Genomic DNA, 15,572 nt, shown 5'->3' on the forward strand with positions numbered 1-15,572 from the left:
CCACCCATAGGCGGGGCAGAATGGGGGTGACTTACTTGACTTGGAACATAGTTCCTGGGCCAGAAGTCCCCCCTGGGTCAGTCTAGATGTCCTAGAGGTCTCTGCCTCAGGCTCAGCCTCAGGCTCAGCTTTTTCCTCTTGCACCAGCCGCTGTAGGGTCTCAAACTCTGTGATCATGTCAGGAGTCAGGAGGTTGGCTGACTGGAGCAGGGAGTACTGCCGCTGGGCCAGGCATAGCACCTTCAGAGCCAACCTGAAATGGAGGGGTTACATTACTCACACCTGTCGTCTGTGCCACACACCTGCCCTCATCACTCCAGGTTTGGTAGAGGAGCAAACCAGGTTGGTCCCCTGGCTCCCCATCTTGCTCAAACTGCCTGGAGGTCCTCATCACCCTCCCAGCCCTGGCTCCTATTCCGCCAAACCCTTGCGGAAGGCCCACGGTGGCCAGGATGGCCACAGGCCACAGGTGGGAGGTTCCACCCACTAAATATGCCCCATGACTAAGACAGTGACCTGGAAAGAAGGGAAGGGCACTAAGTGGACTTGGACTCAGAGGTCTGAGCTTTTCCTCAGCTGTCACTTACTGGTGATCATTAGTTCATTAGCCCTGGGGAAATGGAAAGCAGCAGCTAAGAGCCCACTTCAAGTCAGACGGCCAGGGCCCTGCTAAAACCCCAGCTCCAGCCTTTCCCCGCTGTGTGATCTTGGATGTAATCCTCAGTATACACAACCTTAAAATGGGAGCGACAAGCACACCTACTTCATAGGGATGTTGGAAAGGTTAAGCCTTTCCCTGCTGTGTGATCTTGGATGCAATCCATTAACCTCAGTATACACAACCTTAAAATGGGAGCGACAAGCACACCTACTTCATAGGGATGTTGGAAAGGTTAAATGAGTTTTCTTTTTTAAAGTTTTACAATAGGGCATGTGCACACGCCAGACAGAGAGAAGGAAAGTGAGAAATCATTTCCGGGAGGGATGGCCATGCTGCAACCTCTTCTCCACTGTCCTCTCAGGATTGTGAACAAGCATGTACACAAGCTCAGTGTGTTTTCTTTCTCTTTCTTTCTTTTTAGGTTTTTGCCATAGGGCATGTGTGCTCGCCACAAAGAGACACAGAGAGAGAAAGTGAGAAATTGCAGGGGATGGTCATGTGACAATTTCTTGTCCTCCATTCTGCTCTCGGAATTTGGGCATGCACACATATGCACCCAGTGTGATTTTCAAGCTGCAGAATCCTTGGCTCAAACTGCAATCAACCATGTGAGTCCAGCACCTCAACTACCATGCCACCTGCTGGCCCCAACTTAGCATATTTTCAAGCCACTAGGTTTGGGACTCGAGCCACGTAGTCTGCCATATGGGATCCAGTTGCCTTAACCTCCATGGCACCTGTTGGCCCTAAATGAGTTATTTTATATACAAAATGTTTAAAGAATACCTGATAAAAGTTTAGCTACCTTTATAGAAAAAATGTCAGAAGGCACAAACACTCGTTAGAGAGAGAGAGAGAGAGAGAGAGAGAGAGAGGCAGGTAAGAGGGAGAAAGCACCCCCCCATGGGGAATGGTCATGCCACATTCCCTCCTCCTCCATCTCTCTCAGGACTTTGGCATGCGTGCACATGTGCCCAGCATGTTTCTCAAGCTGCTGGGTCTGGTACTGGAACCAAGGAGTCGGCCATGTGGGATCCAGCATCTTAACCACCATGCCACCTGCTGGGCTTCCTTTCTTCTTTTTTTTCCACAATGGAAATAATACCATATACCTTGTTAGGATAAGAGGAGATTTAAAAAGATAGGTCATGTTCATTTCGGTTCTGAGACGACCCTAGAAGGCATTCAGTCTATCCTTTCTATTTAATGGTTGGGATTCTGAGAAAGAATGTATGAGTCAATGCATATTTCAAATGCACTGTGGGCTATTTAAAGGAAATTATGAAGGTAATGCGATTATTGATATTATAAATTTAGATTCTAATAAAGCAAATTTTCTTTCTGTAAGGCACACCTATGATAAAAGAATAAACACAATTATCTCAGTGGGGATTATTCATGGACAAGTATTTATCCTCAGGTAGTTCTACCTGCCTGGACATCTCTGAATCCCCTCTGCTGCCCCCAGTCCGTGTGTGCTCAGGAACTCTAACTCATTTTAGAAAGCAGCCTCCAGGCCTTTTTGAAAGAATAGGATATAAATTAAAAAGGACACAGCAGAAACATATCCTCTCTCTGCCTGAGCCACACATTATGAGGAAGACTAGACTACTGAGAAGAGTAGGTGTTCGGGGGGAAATGAGCTGGCCTAGAGGTCAGGTCCAGGGTCTGGTCCCCTATCCTGCTTGCTCTGTGGCCTTGTGCAAAGGCCAAAGCACCCCATCTGACAAATGGGGAGTTGGTCTAAATTAGGGGCTTCCAAATTAGGTTTCAAAAACCCATCAGACTGAGCCACTCTGTTCTGTCTGTTCTATGTATTGGATTTTAGCATAAGATTTCATCTGAAGACAAGACTTGGCAGTTAAAAAAAATTCTAAAAAACAACTGAACTGTGAAATCTAAGCTCTACTTAATGCTCTGGTGGTGCAAGATTCTAAATTATTATTATTATTATTACTATTATTTTAAAATTTTGCCAGAGGGCACATGTGCTCACCAGAGAGACAGAGAGAGAGGGAGAGGGAAAAAGCACCTCCTCCCCACCAAGTATTAGGGATTGCAGAACATTCTAGATAATTTCCATGTTTGGAAATACTCTAACAACTAGATCATCGAAAATTATTTCTCTTTGACTTCAGAATGAGGGCATGGCCATGCCACAATCCTTTCTCAATTTTCTCCATCCTTTTGGAATTTGGAACATGCACACACATGCATTGGATATGTTTCTCAAGCCACCAGGTCTGGGACACAAACTGCAAGGTCAGTACAGCTACCTCAACCACCAGGCCATGGGCTGGCCCTCAAGATTCTAAATTCTGAAGTCAAAGAGAAATCATTTTCAATGATCTAGTTGTTAGAGCGTTTCCAAACATGGAAATGATCTAGAATGTTCTGCAATCCCTAATACTTGCGGTCTACTATCACATTAGTACATTTTATTCATCTCCAAGAAGCAAGGAGAATAAAGGCTATGATCACCAACTCATAAACAAAGTTGAAACAGCTTGTCAGAGACAACGAAACCAAAGAGCCAGCCAGGGTCATAGCAGTAGCCAACACTCTGAGATGCTAGACCTATATGGGAAGGTCCCAGGTTCATGACCCAAGGCTTCTCTGAACAAGTTGGCTATATGTGTGCCTATGATCTGGGCTGACTGAGGCTGGGAGCAAATCCCGGCCTGAAGACCCTATTGGGGGGACCTCTCTCTCTCTCATGCTTATTTCTCTAGAAATAAAAAAAAATGGGGGGAGGGTCAAAACAGAAAAGAGGACCTAAGTATTCCCTTTCCTCATAAGAGGGATGCCAAGCAGAGAGACCCTGAATCATGAGTGGGAGTCTGAGGCTGTTCTCTGGGGGCCCAGGGGGACATCCCGCCAGTGCATCCCCGCTCTCCAGGGCCCCGGGGAGTCGGCAGCAGGAGATAGATAATAAGCCGCTGATTATTCAGGCTGCAGCATTTTTTGCTGAGTCGGGAACAGACACTCCCCAGCAAGAAATAAAATTAAACAGGCCCTTCTGTCCGGAAGCTTTAAATACACTGCCTACCGTGAAGCGTGCTGGGAGGGAGGAGCAGGCTGGCAGCAACAAAGCTAAGTGGCAGGGGATTTATGTACTGGGGGCCAAGGGAAAAGCAATCCTAGCAGCCCCTGCCTCTAAGCACAGAAAGGAGGGCCCAAAACCCATTCGCTTTGCCTTTAGGAGGTGTTTTGTATTTACTTCTGAGAAAAAAACAGCCTTGATCTGTTGATGAAGCCACCTGGTAAACACCTGACTCAGGAAGCCTGTCCCGTCTTCCACCCAATGCTCGCCTGCCCTGGCTGCTCCCTCCTTGCGGAGGACAGGCAGCGCTGCCCTCCGACTAGAAAGCAGGGCACTCACCCAGGCGGCCCTGCCCTAACTCCGGGCTTGCCAACTGTCTGGATGGCGTTTGCTTTTGCTTCCCACTCCTGTCGGGCTGCCAGCTTTGTGGAGGAGCGAGTCGAGATGATGACATGCAAATACAGTAGGTGACAAAATCAAGGGGTTGAAAGCAGACAAGGGACAATGGTGATGGAAAGAGACTAGACTGGGAACTAGACAGAACCAGAGCTCCTGTGATGTGCTTAACACCAACTGCCGCCCCAGGAGGCCAATCCCGTCACTTCTGCCCTCGGGCTCCAGAGTAGAGCGAGAAGATACCTACTCCTTAGAACGGTCTCTGCCCAGCTTCTGCGGCGAGAGGTGGCCCACGACAGGCTTGGGCTGCAGGGTCAGGCTGGGGGACCCTGGCAGTGGGTGCCTGCAGTCCTGCTCTGGTATCTGGGTTGGAACCTAGAGAGGAAAGAAGAGGCACAGGTGAAGGAGCCAGAATAGACGCCCCCTCCATGTACACAGTGGCTCCTACAATCTCCCCCTTCTCCCAGGGTGGGAATGACAGCTCCCAGGATGTATAGGTCTGATAGTTTCCTAATGACTAAGATGTCAGACATCTAGATAGAGAACTGAGACCGAAGGGATTCTGAGTCAGGGAGAGGAACTCCTTTTGTTGTTTGGAGAGGTTTTTGCTATAGGGCATGTGTGCTTGCCAGAAAGACTGAGAGACAGAAAGCGAGAAATCACCCCCCAGGGGAGATGGCCACGCCACAATCCCTTCTTCTCCATTCTCCTCTCAGGATCTTGGGCACGCACGCACATGCGCCCGGCATCAGTTTAAACCACCAGGTCTGGGACTCGAACCATAGTTGACTACATGGAGTCCAGTGACATAGCCATTATGCCAACTGCTGGTCCCAGAAAAGGCTCCTTCTAATACCCGACCAGCAACAAGCCTTCCCGAAGCTCAGACCTCACGCCTCCAAATCCTACCTGCTCGGCTGGGCCTTTGTCCTTGTCCTTTGAGGGCTGCTCCTGGTCTGAAGAGTTCCTTCCCATGACCTTCTCCACCTGCGTCTCTGTCCCCAGGCTCTCCTCTTGAAGGGTTCTAGACCCCACCTGGAGCGCTGGGGTGCAGGGCTGCCTGGGAGGGCAGGGTGGTGAAGGGGAGCTGGCCAGGCTACGGGGGAAATGAGAGTCTGAGAGGCAGGATGTGGGACAGGCAGGAAAAGGAGGGAGCAGGCAGGATCGCAGTGGCACACAGGAGGCATACAGGTCAAAGATGGAGGTGTGGGTGCCAAGGAGGGCGAAGGAGTCACGGATTTTCTGGTTTAAGAAACAATGATTCCCAACCTCCAAATGCGCCTTCTCTTGTGAGACAGCTACTGCTTATACAGGCTAGTGTGGCATCAACTCATTTGCACAGAGCATTCTAGGTGGCCATAGGCTGCTGGGCCCTGGGTGGGAACCCTAACCCTATGTGCTGGAATAGAAGCAAGGAGTCTTAACCCTCCAGAAGCTGGAGAAGGGGGTCGTGCTCCCTATCCTGGCCACACTGAAGGTGGGGGGCAGGTGAGGGCAGTAGAACTCACTGTTGTTGCGATGGACCCAGCTGGGGGGACCGTGGGAGATCCTGTTGTGCGGGCTGGGCTCCTGCCTCATACTCTTGGAGCTTCTTCCTCAGAGCAGCCACCTGGAAGAGAAGCAGCCAGTGCCTCAGAGCCCTGGCTGAGCACAGGAGGCCAGGGGAAGGCACAGGGCCCTGGCTACACCCACAGTCCTGTCTCCATTCTCAGCCCCCGTGCCTGCTCTTCAGGAGAGCTCCTCACCTCCGCCTGGAGCTGCTGGCAGATGGTGGCATACTGGCTGATGTGACAGTCCAGGCTGATCACATTGTTCTTCAGCTGAGATGGGGGCACAGGGAAAGATTAGTTTGTTCAATCACAGCAGCTTTTCTCAACCACCTCCAACAGCCAAGCACAGTGCCTAGCTCCTGGCTGACTCTTCTGTGACACCCTCGCCTGGGCAAACAGACCAGAGACGGTCGCTAACGTGCCTGAGGTCATGGCAAGAGGCAGAAGATTGCCTTTGAACCCAGACCCTTGACTTCCTGGCCAAGACATTCTGGCCAGGAGTAGGGCTTGTTCGTAGTAGCTGCAGGCATGCCAGGGCACCCCGAGGAGGCAAGAGGAAGCAGGGCAGATGTGGCAGAAACCAAAGCAACTCTACTTTGATCTGTGTCAATACATAGTGATGTTTCCATTTTGCTGAACATAGGGCCCTGCTACTAAGAATAAGTCTGAACCAGGCCACTGGCCCAAACCCAGCACCCCTCCGTGGACTCTTTGGCTTTGGGGCCTGCCCTGCCTCTCCCCTACTGAAGTCTTCCTACCCAAGGATGGAGACCATGCCATTTCTATCACAGAGAGTCTCACTGAAGACAGTGCCTAGGGAACTACTTTCTTCTTGGAAAACAGGTCCAGGATCTGAGGAGGCTGTCTGGATCTGTCCTACTCCCCTGATGCCTGGGGTTCCCCCACACCCAGCCAGGCCCAGTCCTGACTGCCACGCACCGAGAGCCTGATCTCCTTGGCCCGGTCGGCGTACTTGAGGGTGTTGTAAGTGTCCTCGTAGGCCAGGCTGGAGGGGCTGATGGCTGCAATCATCACGGTGCGGCAGTTGCCCCCGATGGAGTCCTTGAGCAGGCGGGTCAATTTGCTGTCCCGGTAGGGCACGTGAGACTTGCGGCCCTAGAGGATAGTGACTGGGTGTGGGGCGAGGTAGCCAGACTGGCGAGCCCAGGGCTGGAGGGAGGGGCCATTGGGTTTGGGTGCTCAGTGGCTGTCCTGGGGAGGACGCCGGAGCCGCACTGCCTTACCTTCGCGTCGGCCAGGGCGTTGAGGACGTTGATGAGGGCCAGCAGAGAGCGGTTGATGTTGGCACCCTCCCGCAGCCGTTCCCCCTTGGCGTGGGTGCTGGACGCACGCTCTGAGCCAGCCAGGTCGATCAGGCTCATCTTGGCCACCTGAAGAGCCTGGGTCAGTCCTGGAACGCGGTCCTGCTGCTTTACGAAGATCTGAGGGCAGACGAAAGTGGTGAGGAGGACCGGCATTGGGAACGCTGGCTTCAGGCTCTGACCCTACCCCTCTCACCTGAAAGATGGCATGGGAGCGGGAGGAAGTGGCGTTGGCATCCGTGGGGTGCTGCGTGCGGTTGCGGTTGCCCCTCGTCAGCATCTCCAGCAGCTGCTCAGCTGAGGTTGGCTACAGAAAAGATGCCCAAGAAGGGGCTGTGGTCTCTCCGCCAGGACTTTCCCCTATCAGGAAGGGCTGCTCCTCAGAACTAATGTCAGCCCCTCTGCTGCCACCACTGCGGCTACCACCCCAGGATCCAGGGTATCCCCTAAGTGCCTCGAGGGAGCCCCACCGGAGCAGTGGGGCTGCCCATCCTACCCGAGTCCAATCCATACCTGGTGGAAAGAAAGGCCTTGCACTACCACTCCCTTGTCGGGGTCCTCACGGATGGCGAGCGGTCCCTTGGGCTCCAGGAGGTCGTGGATCTGCTCATTGTACACCTGAGAAGGGAAACAAGGACAAGGCCTGAGAAAGAGGTGCCCACTGGGAAACCTCTCTCCCTCGAGGCTGGGAAGGGCCAGACTGCTGGTGGGGGAAGCACGGGACGGGTGCGTATCTGACACCATGCCAGTGGCACTTCGCAGGATGATGTTAAAGGACAAGAGCAGAGTGGGCAGGGTTCATTCTCACGCAGTCTTCCCCAAAGCTGTATCTGTGCCCTCGGGGCTCTCACTGGGCCCAAGTTCTCCACCTCCTACCACCCTCTTCCCCACCGGTTTAGCCTGCTCCCCCACTTCCCTCTTCAGGTAGCTGAGAACGAGGGATGGCACTGCTTGGTCCAGGGGTTGGGGAACAGCCCTGCCTACCTCCTGGTAGTTGATGAGCACCTCAAATCGCTTCTCCTCCTGCCGGGCCTCAAGACGTCTATACAGTTCCATGGTGGTCAGGTACATGATGCCAGGGTCCCCCTCCCTGCCCAGCATGGTATGTGTCTTCCCGGCCCCGGTGGCCCCGTAGGCAAACACTACAGAGGAGAGTACAGAGGAGGGTAGTAGCAGGGTCAGGTCTGCCTCCTCTAGGGTCTCCCCCAGCTCGGCCCTTCGTTCCTCCTGAATCCACTCTCCTTTGCCTTCCATGGCCACCCCTTACTGTGCCTGCTGCTCACGTCCACGGGCAGCGTTTGCGTTCTCCATGTGTCTATCCTGGTTCACTACAGGCCTGTGAATTTGAGGGCAACGGGATTCCAACATGGTGGAGCTATCCCTTCCTTCTCAGTCTTGGTAGCTTCCTCTGTGGCAGGCCCACAATTCTGTCCCTCCTCCCACTTACCAGTTTTGAGTGTGACTTTGTGATGAAGGGGACAGGAACCTTGTCTGTCTGATTTGCTGAGTATCCTAGGGCCCAGTGGTGTGTCATACACAGTAGGTGAATGAATGGGGACCCCAGAGAATGAAAGGACCAGAGCTCTCAAGTCGCACCCAGCTGGAGGGGTGGGGGACCCGTCAGGAGGCGGGTTCTCACCTGAGCAGTTGTAGCCCTGGAGGAAGCTGTCCAGGATGCTGTGAGTAGTGTGTTGGAACACTTCCCGTTGGGTGGCTGCCTCGCCGAAGACCCGGTCAAAGGCGAACGTCAGGTCTTTGCCCTTCTTCTTGGGGCCATCATGGGTGCCGCCCCATTTCAGACCAGAGAACCCCCCATCGGGCTCCTCAGGGTCAAACACCAGCACTCGCTCATCTACCACCTGAACCACGGGCCGCCGTTGACTCTCCAACTCCCGAGGGGTGGGTGGCCGCACCCGCACCACCACCTGCACGGTGCTGTCCTCCTCTGCCATCACCATGGCGACGCCTGGGCAGAGACAGGATGGAGACGAGGACTAGTCAGACCTCAGGCCCACCCAGGGGCCCTCTCAGCCTATGATGGCCTCTTCTACCTCCTCCCCAATGGCTCGTCTCCATTTTATACCACAAGGGAGCAAAGACTACTGGTGCCAGCACCAATTACTAATAAATACCTCTTTCTTGTGTTCAAATGATTACATTTTCTTTATTTTTTTGTATTTTGATTTTGCCAGAGGTTATGTGGGCTTGCCAGAGGGTGTGTGGGCTCACCAGAGAGAAACAGAGCGAGAAGGAAAGGGGGAAAGCAGTTCCTATGTGGTCATGCCACAATTCCCTCTCCTTCATTTTGGCCATCATGTCAGGATTTGGGGGCACGCATGCACATGTGCCTGGCCTGTTCCTTAGGCTGCTGGGTCTGGACTCACACTGCAGGGTTAACTCTGTGGGATCCGGCTGCCTTAACCACCAGGCCATGGAGCTGGCCTACAATGGCTGTATTTTCAAAAATGTATTACTGGGCTTTCTATTACGTTCCGCTAATCTATCTTCCTACTCTTGTACCAACATCGCATGGTTTGCATTATATCATTTTATCTAGGAAGGCAAGAAACCTTCACTTTTTTCTTTTTCTTAACTTTCTTGGCTATTTTTAGGCAGTTATGATGCCATTTGACTTTGAGAAAATGTTACCAATTCTACTCCAACTCAGAATGCCCCTCTTTCCTCAGGGGGGAAAAAAAAAAAAAACCTATTGGGATAACAGTTGGAATTGCATTAGATTTACATATTTACTTCATTATATTAAACCTTTTCAGGCAAGAACATGGCGATCGCCTTTCCATTTGCTCAGATATTTTTTATGTCCTTCAATAAAATTTTATAGTTTTCTATCTCTTTAGATAGTTTCTGTAATTGTCTTTTTAATATAATTCCCAAGTATTTTATGGACTTAATTGCGCTTATGAATGGAACACCTTCTCCCATTTCCATTTCCAGCTGGTAAGAGCTAGGATGGAGAAACACAATTGATTTTTATATATTTGCCTTATATCCACTACCCTCAAACACTCTTATTTAATTTCAATAGTTTTGATTAGTGCTTCATGGGTATGCATTTTATTTTAGAAAGTATGAAGAGGAAAAGTGTATATTATATATTAGAAGGGAAGTATATATTATATAAGTAACTATTATATATTAGTATTTCTAAGTATTTAATATATTTTAGAAAGGAAAAAAATGACCTCTTCTTCTCTATGTATCTCATTTCTTAGCTACTGTAGTATCTAAAACCTCTATAATAATGGCCATAATGGACATTCCTCTTTTGTTCCTGATTTTAAAGCGCTTCACTATTTAAAAATTAGTTGGGGACAAACAGTCATATTCATAATTTTTTCTTAATTTTCTTAGATCTGTTATTAGGTAATCTAAGGCTCTTTCGGCATCTCTTGATATATTTATATGGGTTTTTTTCCTCCTTTATTTTGTTAATGTGGTAAATCATTTGATATTATTCTTGGTATCAAACCAACCATGTATTCCTGGGAAAAATCCTACCCTACCATAGTGATGTTTCAAAATTTAAATGGTCAAATATGACATTTCTTTTATAGTTTTAATTGTCATATTTCAGAAGATACCTCTTTTCCAAAGTAAGAAGTGCTTTTCTTATATTTCTAATACTTTTTCTTTTTAAAAAATTTATTTCTTGTTGGGGAAGGGCACTCCCAACAAGCCAGGATTCTCCTTCTAGTCCTACAGCCAGTCAGGATCACAGACATATCCAGGGAGACCTTAGGGTACGAACCCGAGATCTTCCCGTATTGCATTGGCATCATGGAGCAGTGCCCCTACTGCCTATACCATCATAGCTGATCACATTTTATTTTCGTTGTTGTTGTTCTTTGTTTGTTTTTTTCAGTTTTGTTATTGGGCATGCGTGCTTGCCAGAGAGAGAGAAACAGAGAGAGAGAAAAAGAGAGAAAAAGTGAGAAATCACTCCCCAGCAGGGATGGCCACACCACAGTCCCTTCTCCCCGATTCTCCTCTTGGGATTTTGGGCATGCATGCACATGTGCCCAGTATGATTCTCAAGTCGCCAGGCCCAGGACTCGAACCATGAAGTTGGCCATGTGGGATCCGGCACCTTAACTTCCACACCACCTGTTGGCCCCACTTTTGCTTTTTACATTTAGGCCTTTATGGAGATGGGATTTATGTTTTTTTTTCTGGTGAACTTACATGAAGAGTTTTCTAAACGTTTTTTCTTTCCAATTGGTAGACAATGATCTCAAGGCCATTCACTGAATAGTGCGTTCTTTCCCCACCAATTTGAAATGACAAATTTAACATAAATCCCCATACAAACATGAACTTGTTTCTGGACTATCTGTTTTGTTTCACTAATGTATGTATTCCTTTTCTGGCTGGTACCTCACTGTCATAATTACTGTGGTTCTATAATACATCATCCCATTGTTCTTTTTCATGGCTATTCTTTTTTTTTTTTTTTTTTTTAATAATTGCTTATTTGGGGTTGCAGGTGGTGTGGTGGTTAAGAATGCTGGCCTTCTACATGGCCGACGGTGGTTCAAGTCCTGGACCTGGCGGCTTGCTTTCTCACGTTCTCTCTCGCACTCTCTCGCTCTGTCCCTCTCTAATAAAATGAAAATAAAGAAATGAAGAAATGAAAGTTAAAAAATAAAAAAATTCTTTAAAATAAACAGAATTATTTGTTTAATTTTATTTATTATCATTATTTTTAAATTTGCCACAGAGCTCTCACTAGAGAGAGACAGAGAGAGAGAAAATGAGATAGTGAACTGTCAGATATGGGACTTGAACTGTGGTCAGTCATGTGAGAATCCAGTGCCTCAACTCACCACATCATCTGCCAGCCCTATTCTGGCTATTCTTGGGCATCTTGTTTTGTGTACGATTTTAGAATTGGCTTATAAGGCACAGTCCCAGTGGCACAGGAGTAGTGTGATGCTAGAAGTCATGGAATATCAGGGTTTGGGGCCCAGGGTGACCTACCTGGACATGTTGGGGGAGGGGGGAACAAGCATGTGTCCCTGTGGTCCTGGGTAGCTGGGAAGGGCTGAGGGAATGGGTTACAGTGTGAGACCTTATTGGGGATGCTTGTCTTTTTCACTCTCTCAAAACTAAACTAAAAAAAATTCTTTTTAAATCAACTTATAAAGTTCTATTAAAAAAGACCTGCTAAGATTTTAATTTGGGTTATTTTGAATTTATGGATTAATATGAGAATAATTGGCATCTTTATAATGTCAAGTCTTCCCATCTCGGAACTGGTATCTCTCCCCATTTATTCACAACTTTATGATCTTCAGTAAAATTTTATAATTTTCCTCACATGGGTATTGTACATTTCTTGATAGGCTTATTACTAGTTATTATATAGTCTTTTAAAATTGCATTTTGGGGTTGGCTGCATAGCACAGTGGTTAAGTGCTGTGTGGAGGAAGCTGGATCCCACATGGACAACCATGGTTCGATTAAAATTTTTATACACAAAATGACATTTTCAAACTCACTTTTGTCAAAATATAGGAAAGCTGCTGACTTCCGTATGCAGATCTGGTATCTGGCCACAATGCTGAACTCCCTTATTAGTTCTAATAGATTGTCATTGATTCTCTTAAGCCTTTCAATTAAATGATAATATAGTTTGCAAATAATGACAGTCACTTTCTGTTTTTAGCTGGTCTATATTTAGTTCCTCACCCTCCACTGCCCATTAGGAATGGAGGGCCGGGTGCTGAATTTACATGTCTTTTGGCACGGGCTGAACTGATCACCAAGTATTTCTGCTTCAATCTGTTAATATATAGTGTGACACAACAGATTTCCTGATGCTGTCCTGGTCATCATTCCAGACGCCTATTTGCCTATTCCCAGCCTCTCTCCCTGGTTTCTCATTTCTCCTTTGAGTCTTACCAAGAGATAGGGATGGAATTTGTGGCATGCAGGAGTCACAGATGACCTGAAAAAGTTTAATTCGACTCTAGGGCTGTTCCTTAGGGCTATGAAGAGATGAATGCTTTCCAACAAAGACAATAGGTCACAGCTCCCAAGGTCACCAGCAAAGAAAAATAGGTTTTTCTCCCAAATACTCCAGCAAACAGCTCAGTCTGTCCTTGAGAAAGAGGCAGGATTAAGCTGATTTGAAATTCCTGTTCCCTTATCCCTAAACTTCTTAACTTCTTCCCCACACAAAATAAGGGAAAGGTGTCAACCAACAATCATTATTTTGCATGTGTCTCATTCTTTTTTTTTTTTTTTTTTCCAAATTTGCAGGAGTGTGCATGCGCTCACCAGAGAGGGAGAGAGGGAGGGAGGGAGAGAGAGAGAGAAAGAAAGCACTCCCCAAGGGACATGGTCCTGCCACAATCTCTTTTCCTTTGTTTCTCCGTCCTGTTGGGACGTTGGGCACACACGCACAAGAGTCCAGTGCGTCTTTCAAGTCCCTAGGGCTTGGAATCAAATTACTGTCAGCCATGTGAGAGTCACCGTCCTTAACCACAGGAGCAGTCCATAAATGTGTGTAATTCTGGGGCTAGCAAATAGTATCACGGTTATGTTGCTGGACTCCCACAGTCGACTGTGGTTCGAGTCCTGGACAAGCGACTTAAAACTCAGGCCAGGTGCATGTGTGTGTGTGTGTGTGTGTGCCCCAAATCCTGAGAGAATGAAGGAGAAGGGATTGCAGTGTGGCCATCCTCCTTGGGAGGTGAGTTCTCACTTTCTGTCTGTCCAGTGAGCACATGAATATGGCAAAACTCTCTCTTAAAAAAATGTGTATATTTCTATTCAGAGTACTATAAAAATGTATATATTAGTTAAGTGTTCCATATGTCAAGGATTGTTCAAAGCTCCTTACACACATCCTCTTCTTTTATCCCCATTGCAACCTCACAAGATAGATGCTTATGGGTTTTTTTCAATGAGAAAATTGTTCGAGTCCTGGACAAGCGACTTAAAACTCAGGCCAGGTGCATGTGTGTGTGTGTGTGTGTGTGCCCCAAATCCTGAGAGAATGAAGGAGAAGGGATTGCAGTGTGGCCATCCTCCTTGGGAGGTGAGTTCTCACTTTCTGTCTGTCCAGTGAGCACATGAATATGGCAAAACTCTCTCTTAAAAAAATGTGTATATTTCTATTCAGAGTACTATAAAAATGTATATATTAGTTAAGTGTTCCATATGTCAAGGATTGTTCAAAGCTCCTTACACACATCCTCTTCTTTTATCCCCATTGCAACCTCACAAGATAGATGCTTATGGGTTTTTTTCAATGAGAAAATTGAAACACAGAGGGTTAAGCAACTTGCCCAAGGTCCCGATGCCAGTGAGTGATGGAGCCCCATCCGACACAGGCAGTCTGGCTGCAGAGCCTGCCATCCTGCCTCGTAATGACATTATATATTATGCTATGATGATCGCATTGTTGTAATAGTCCCTTAGGTTTGCATAATAATTATAAGCCCTTTTATGGAACTAGCGTTATGTATTCTGCAAACACTTTCAAATATATAGACTGTACCTAATTGTCAACACTCAGAGAGTGTTCCTGTCTCCCACCCTTGTATTCCCACCCCCAGGAAACCCCACTCGAGTACCCAGGGAAGAAAAGACAGAGGATGCCTGGGTCTACACTGGCTGGCTTCCTGGCAGTTCCAGCTCCCCAAGAGGAGGATTTCAGCCGGGGAGGAGCCACAGAGCAGCCTAACATTCTAAGCAGGAAATTAAAAAGGGCACTGGCAAAGGAGGGCGCATAACCTTTCCAGTTCTCTCCTCCCCGCCCCCTGAGGGCCAGCGAGGCCGGGTCTGTTTGCCTAATGAGATGTTTTCCTTCTTTCTGAGACAGTGCTGAGGGCACAGTGTTCGGAATACGGGTGACATTTGGCGTGGCGGCACCTAGAACGCCTGGGTCCCGGTGTCTGTTCTGCATCTGTTTGGCAGGGGGGTCTTTCCATAAGCTACCCCATGCCCACGTCATATCAGCTTCGCACTTCGAGAGCCAGAGAGAACAGCTACCAATCTGCTCCCGCCCCAGGGGGATGGGGAGATTAATGAGAGAACGTTTGTCAAGTTTGCTTTGATCCTCACTTGGAAAGAGCATTTCAGCCCAAAGTACAAGGGAGATGATTCTTTAATAAGATCTTCAGGGTTCTCAGCCAGCCACAGTCACGTCCTACTTCTAACCCTGGGCAGCTCATTAAAACCCAGAGGCTAGTGCGCTGCTGAGCTGGGGCTGGGAAGCCGACCTTCAGTTGATTTGGGGGTGGCTTCCCCTCCCCAGCCCTGTGGGGACAGGTGCAACAACCCCAAGCTCCTTAGAAGCCCGCGGAGAATTTCTACGGACTTGTGAGGACTCCCTGGCAGACACTGGGAGTTGGGGAAGGTAGGAAAGGGGACTACCCCTTGTATGTCCTACTTTTATAGGCGTTGCTGTAGCCTCTTAATTGCTCTTAAACAATCCACATAGACTCATGTTTCTTGTATTTATGCTCAAGAGACCAGGATCCTCTTCTGACATGGACTGTGCACCTTATGTGCCTGGGCAGCCGGCCCAGCATGTAGCAGACGCTGAGTAATATTTGTCCTATCAATGAATA

The 15,572-nt window shown here is 48.3% G+C and overlaps 1 protein-coding gene across 1 annotated transcript in view; it reads right to left on the reverse strand.

Moving 5' to 3' along the window:
* Window positions 1–15,572, reverse strand: part of KIF18B (kinesin family member 18B) — a 26,654-nt gene that overhangs the window by 4,506 nt on the left and 6,576 nt on the right. The window contains exons 2-12 of the mRNA XM_006169999.3: window positions 8,612–8,938; window positions 7,957–8,114; window positions 7,486–7,590; window positions 7,169–7,279; window positions 6,895–7,092; window positions 6,590–6,766; window positions 5,846–5,920; window positions 5,609–5,709; window positions 5,010–5,196; window positions 4,348–4,475; window positions 36–253 (exon numbers count right to left, since the gene is read on the reverse strand). Of these exons, the coding sequence (XP_006170061.1) occupies window positions 36–253; window positions 4,348–4,475; window positions 5,010–5,196; window positions 5,609–5,709; window positions 5,846–5,920; window positions 6,590–6,766; window positions 6,895–7,092; window positions 7,169–7,279; window positions 7,486–7,590; window positions 7,957–8,114; window positions 8,612–8,938 (1,785 nt within the window). The remainder of the gene's footprint in view (window positions 1–35; window positions 254–4,347; window positions 4,476–5,009; window positions 5,197–5,608; window positions 5,710–5,845; window positions 5,921–6,589; window positions 6,767–6,894; window positions 7,093–7,168; window positions 7,280–7,485; window positions 7,591–7,956; window positions 8,115–8,611; window positions 8,939–15,572) is intronic.

Source organism: Tupaia chinensis, unplaced genomic scaffold (assembly GCF_000334495.1).
Source record: "Tupaia chinensis unplaced genomic scaffold, TupChi_1.0 Scaffold148004_1, whole genome shotgun sequence".
Classification (NCBI taxonomy): Eukaryota; Metazoa; Chordata; class Mammalia; order Scandentia; family Tupaiidae; genus Tupaia; species Tupaia belangeri.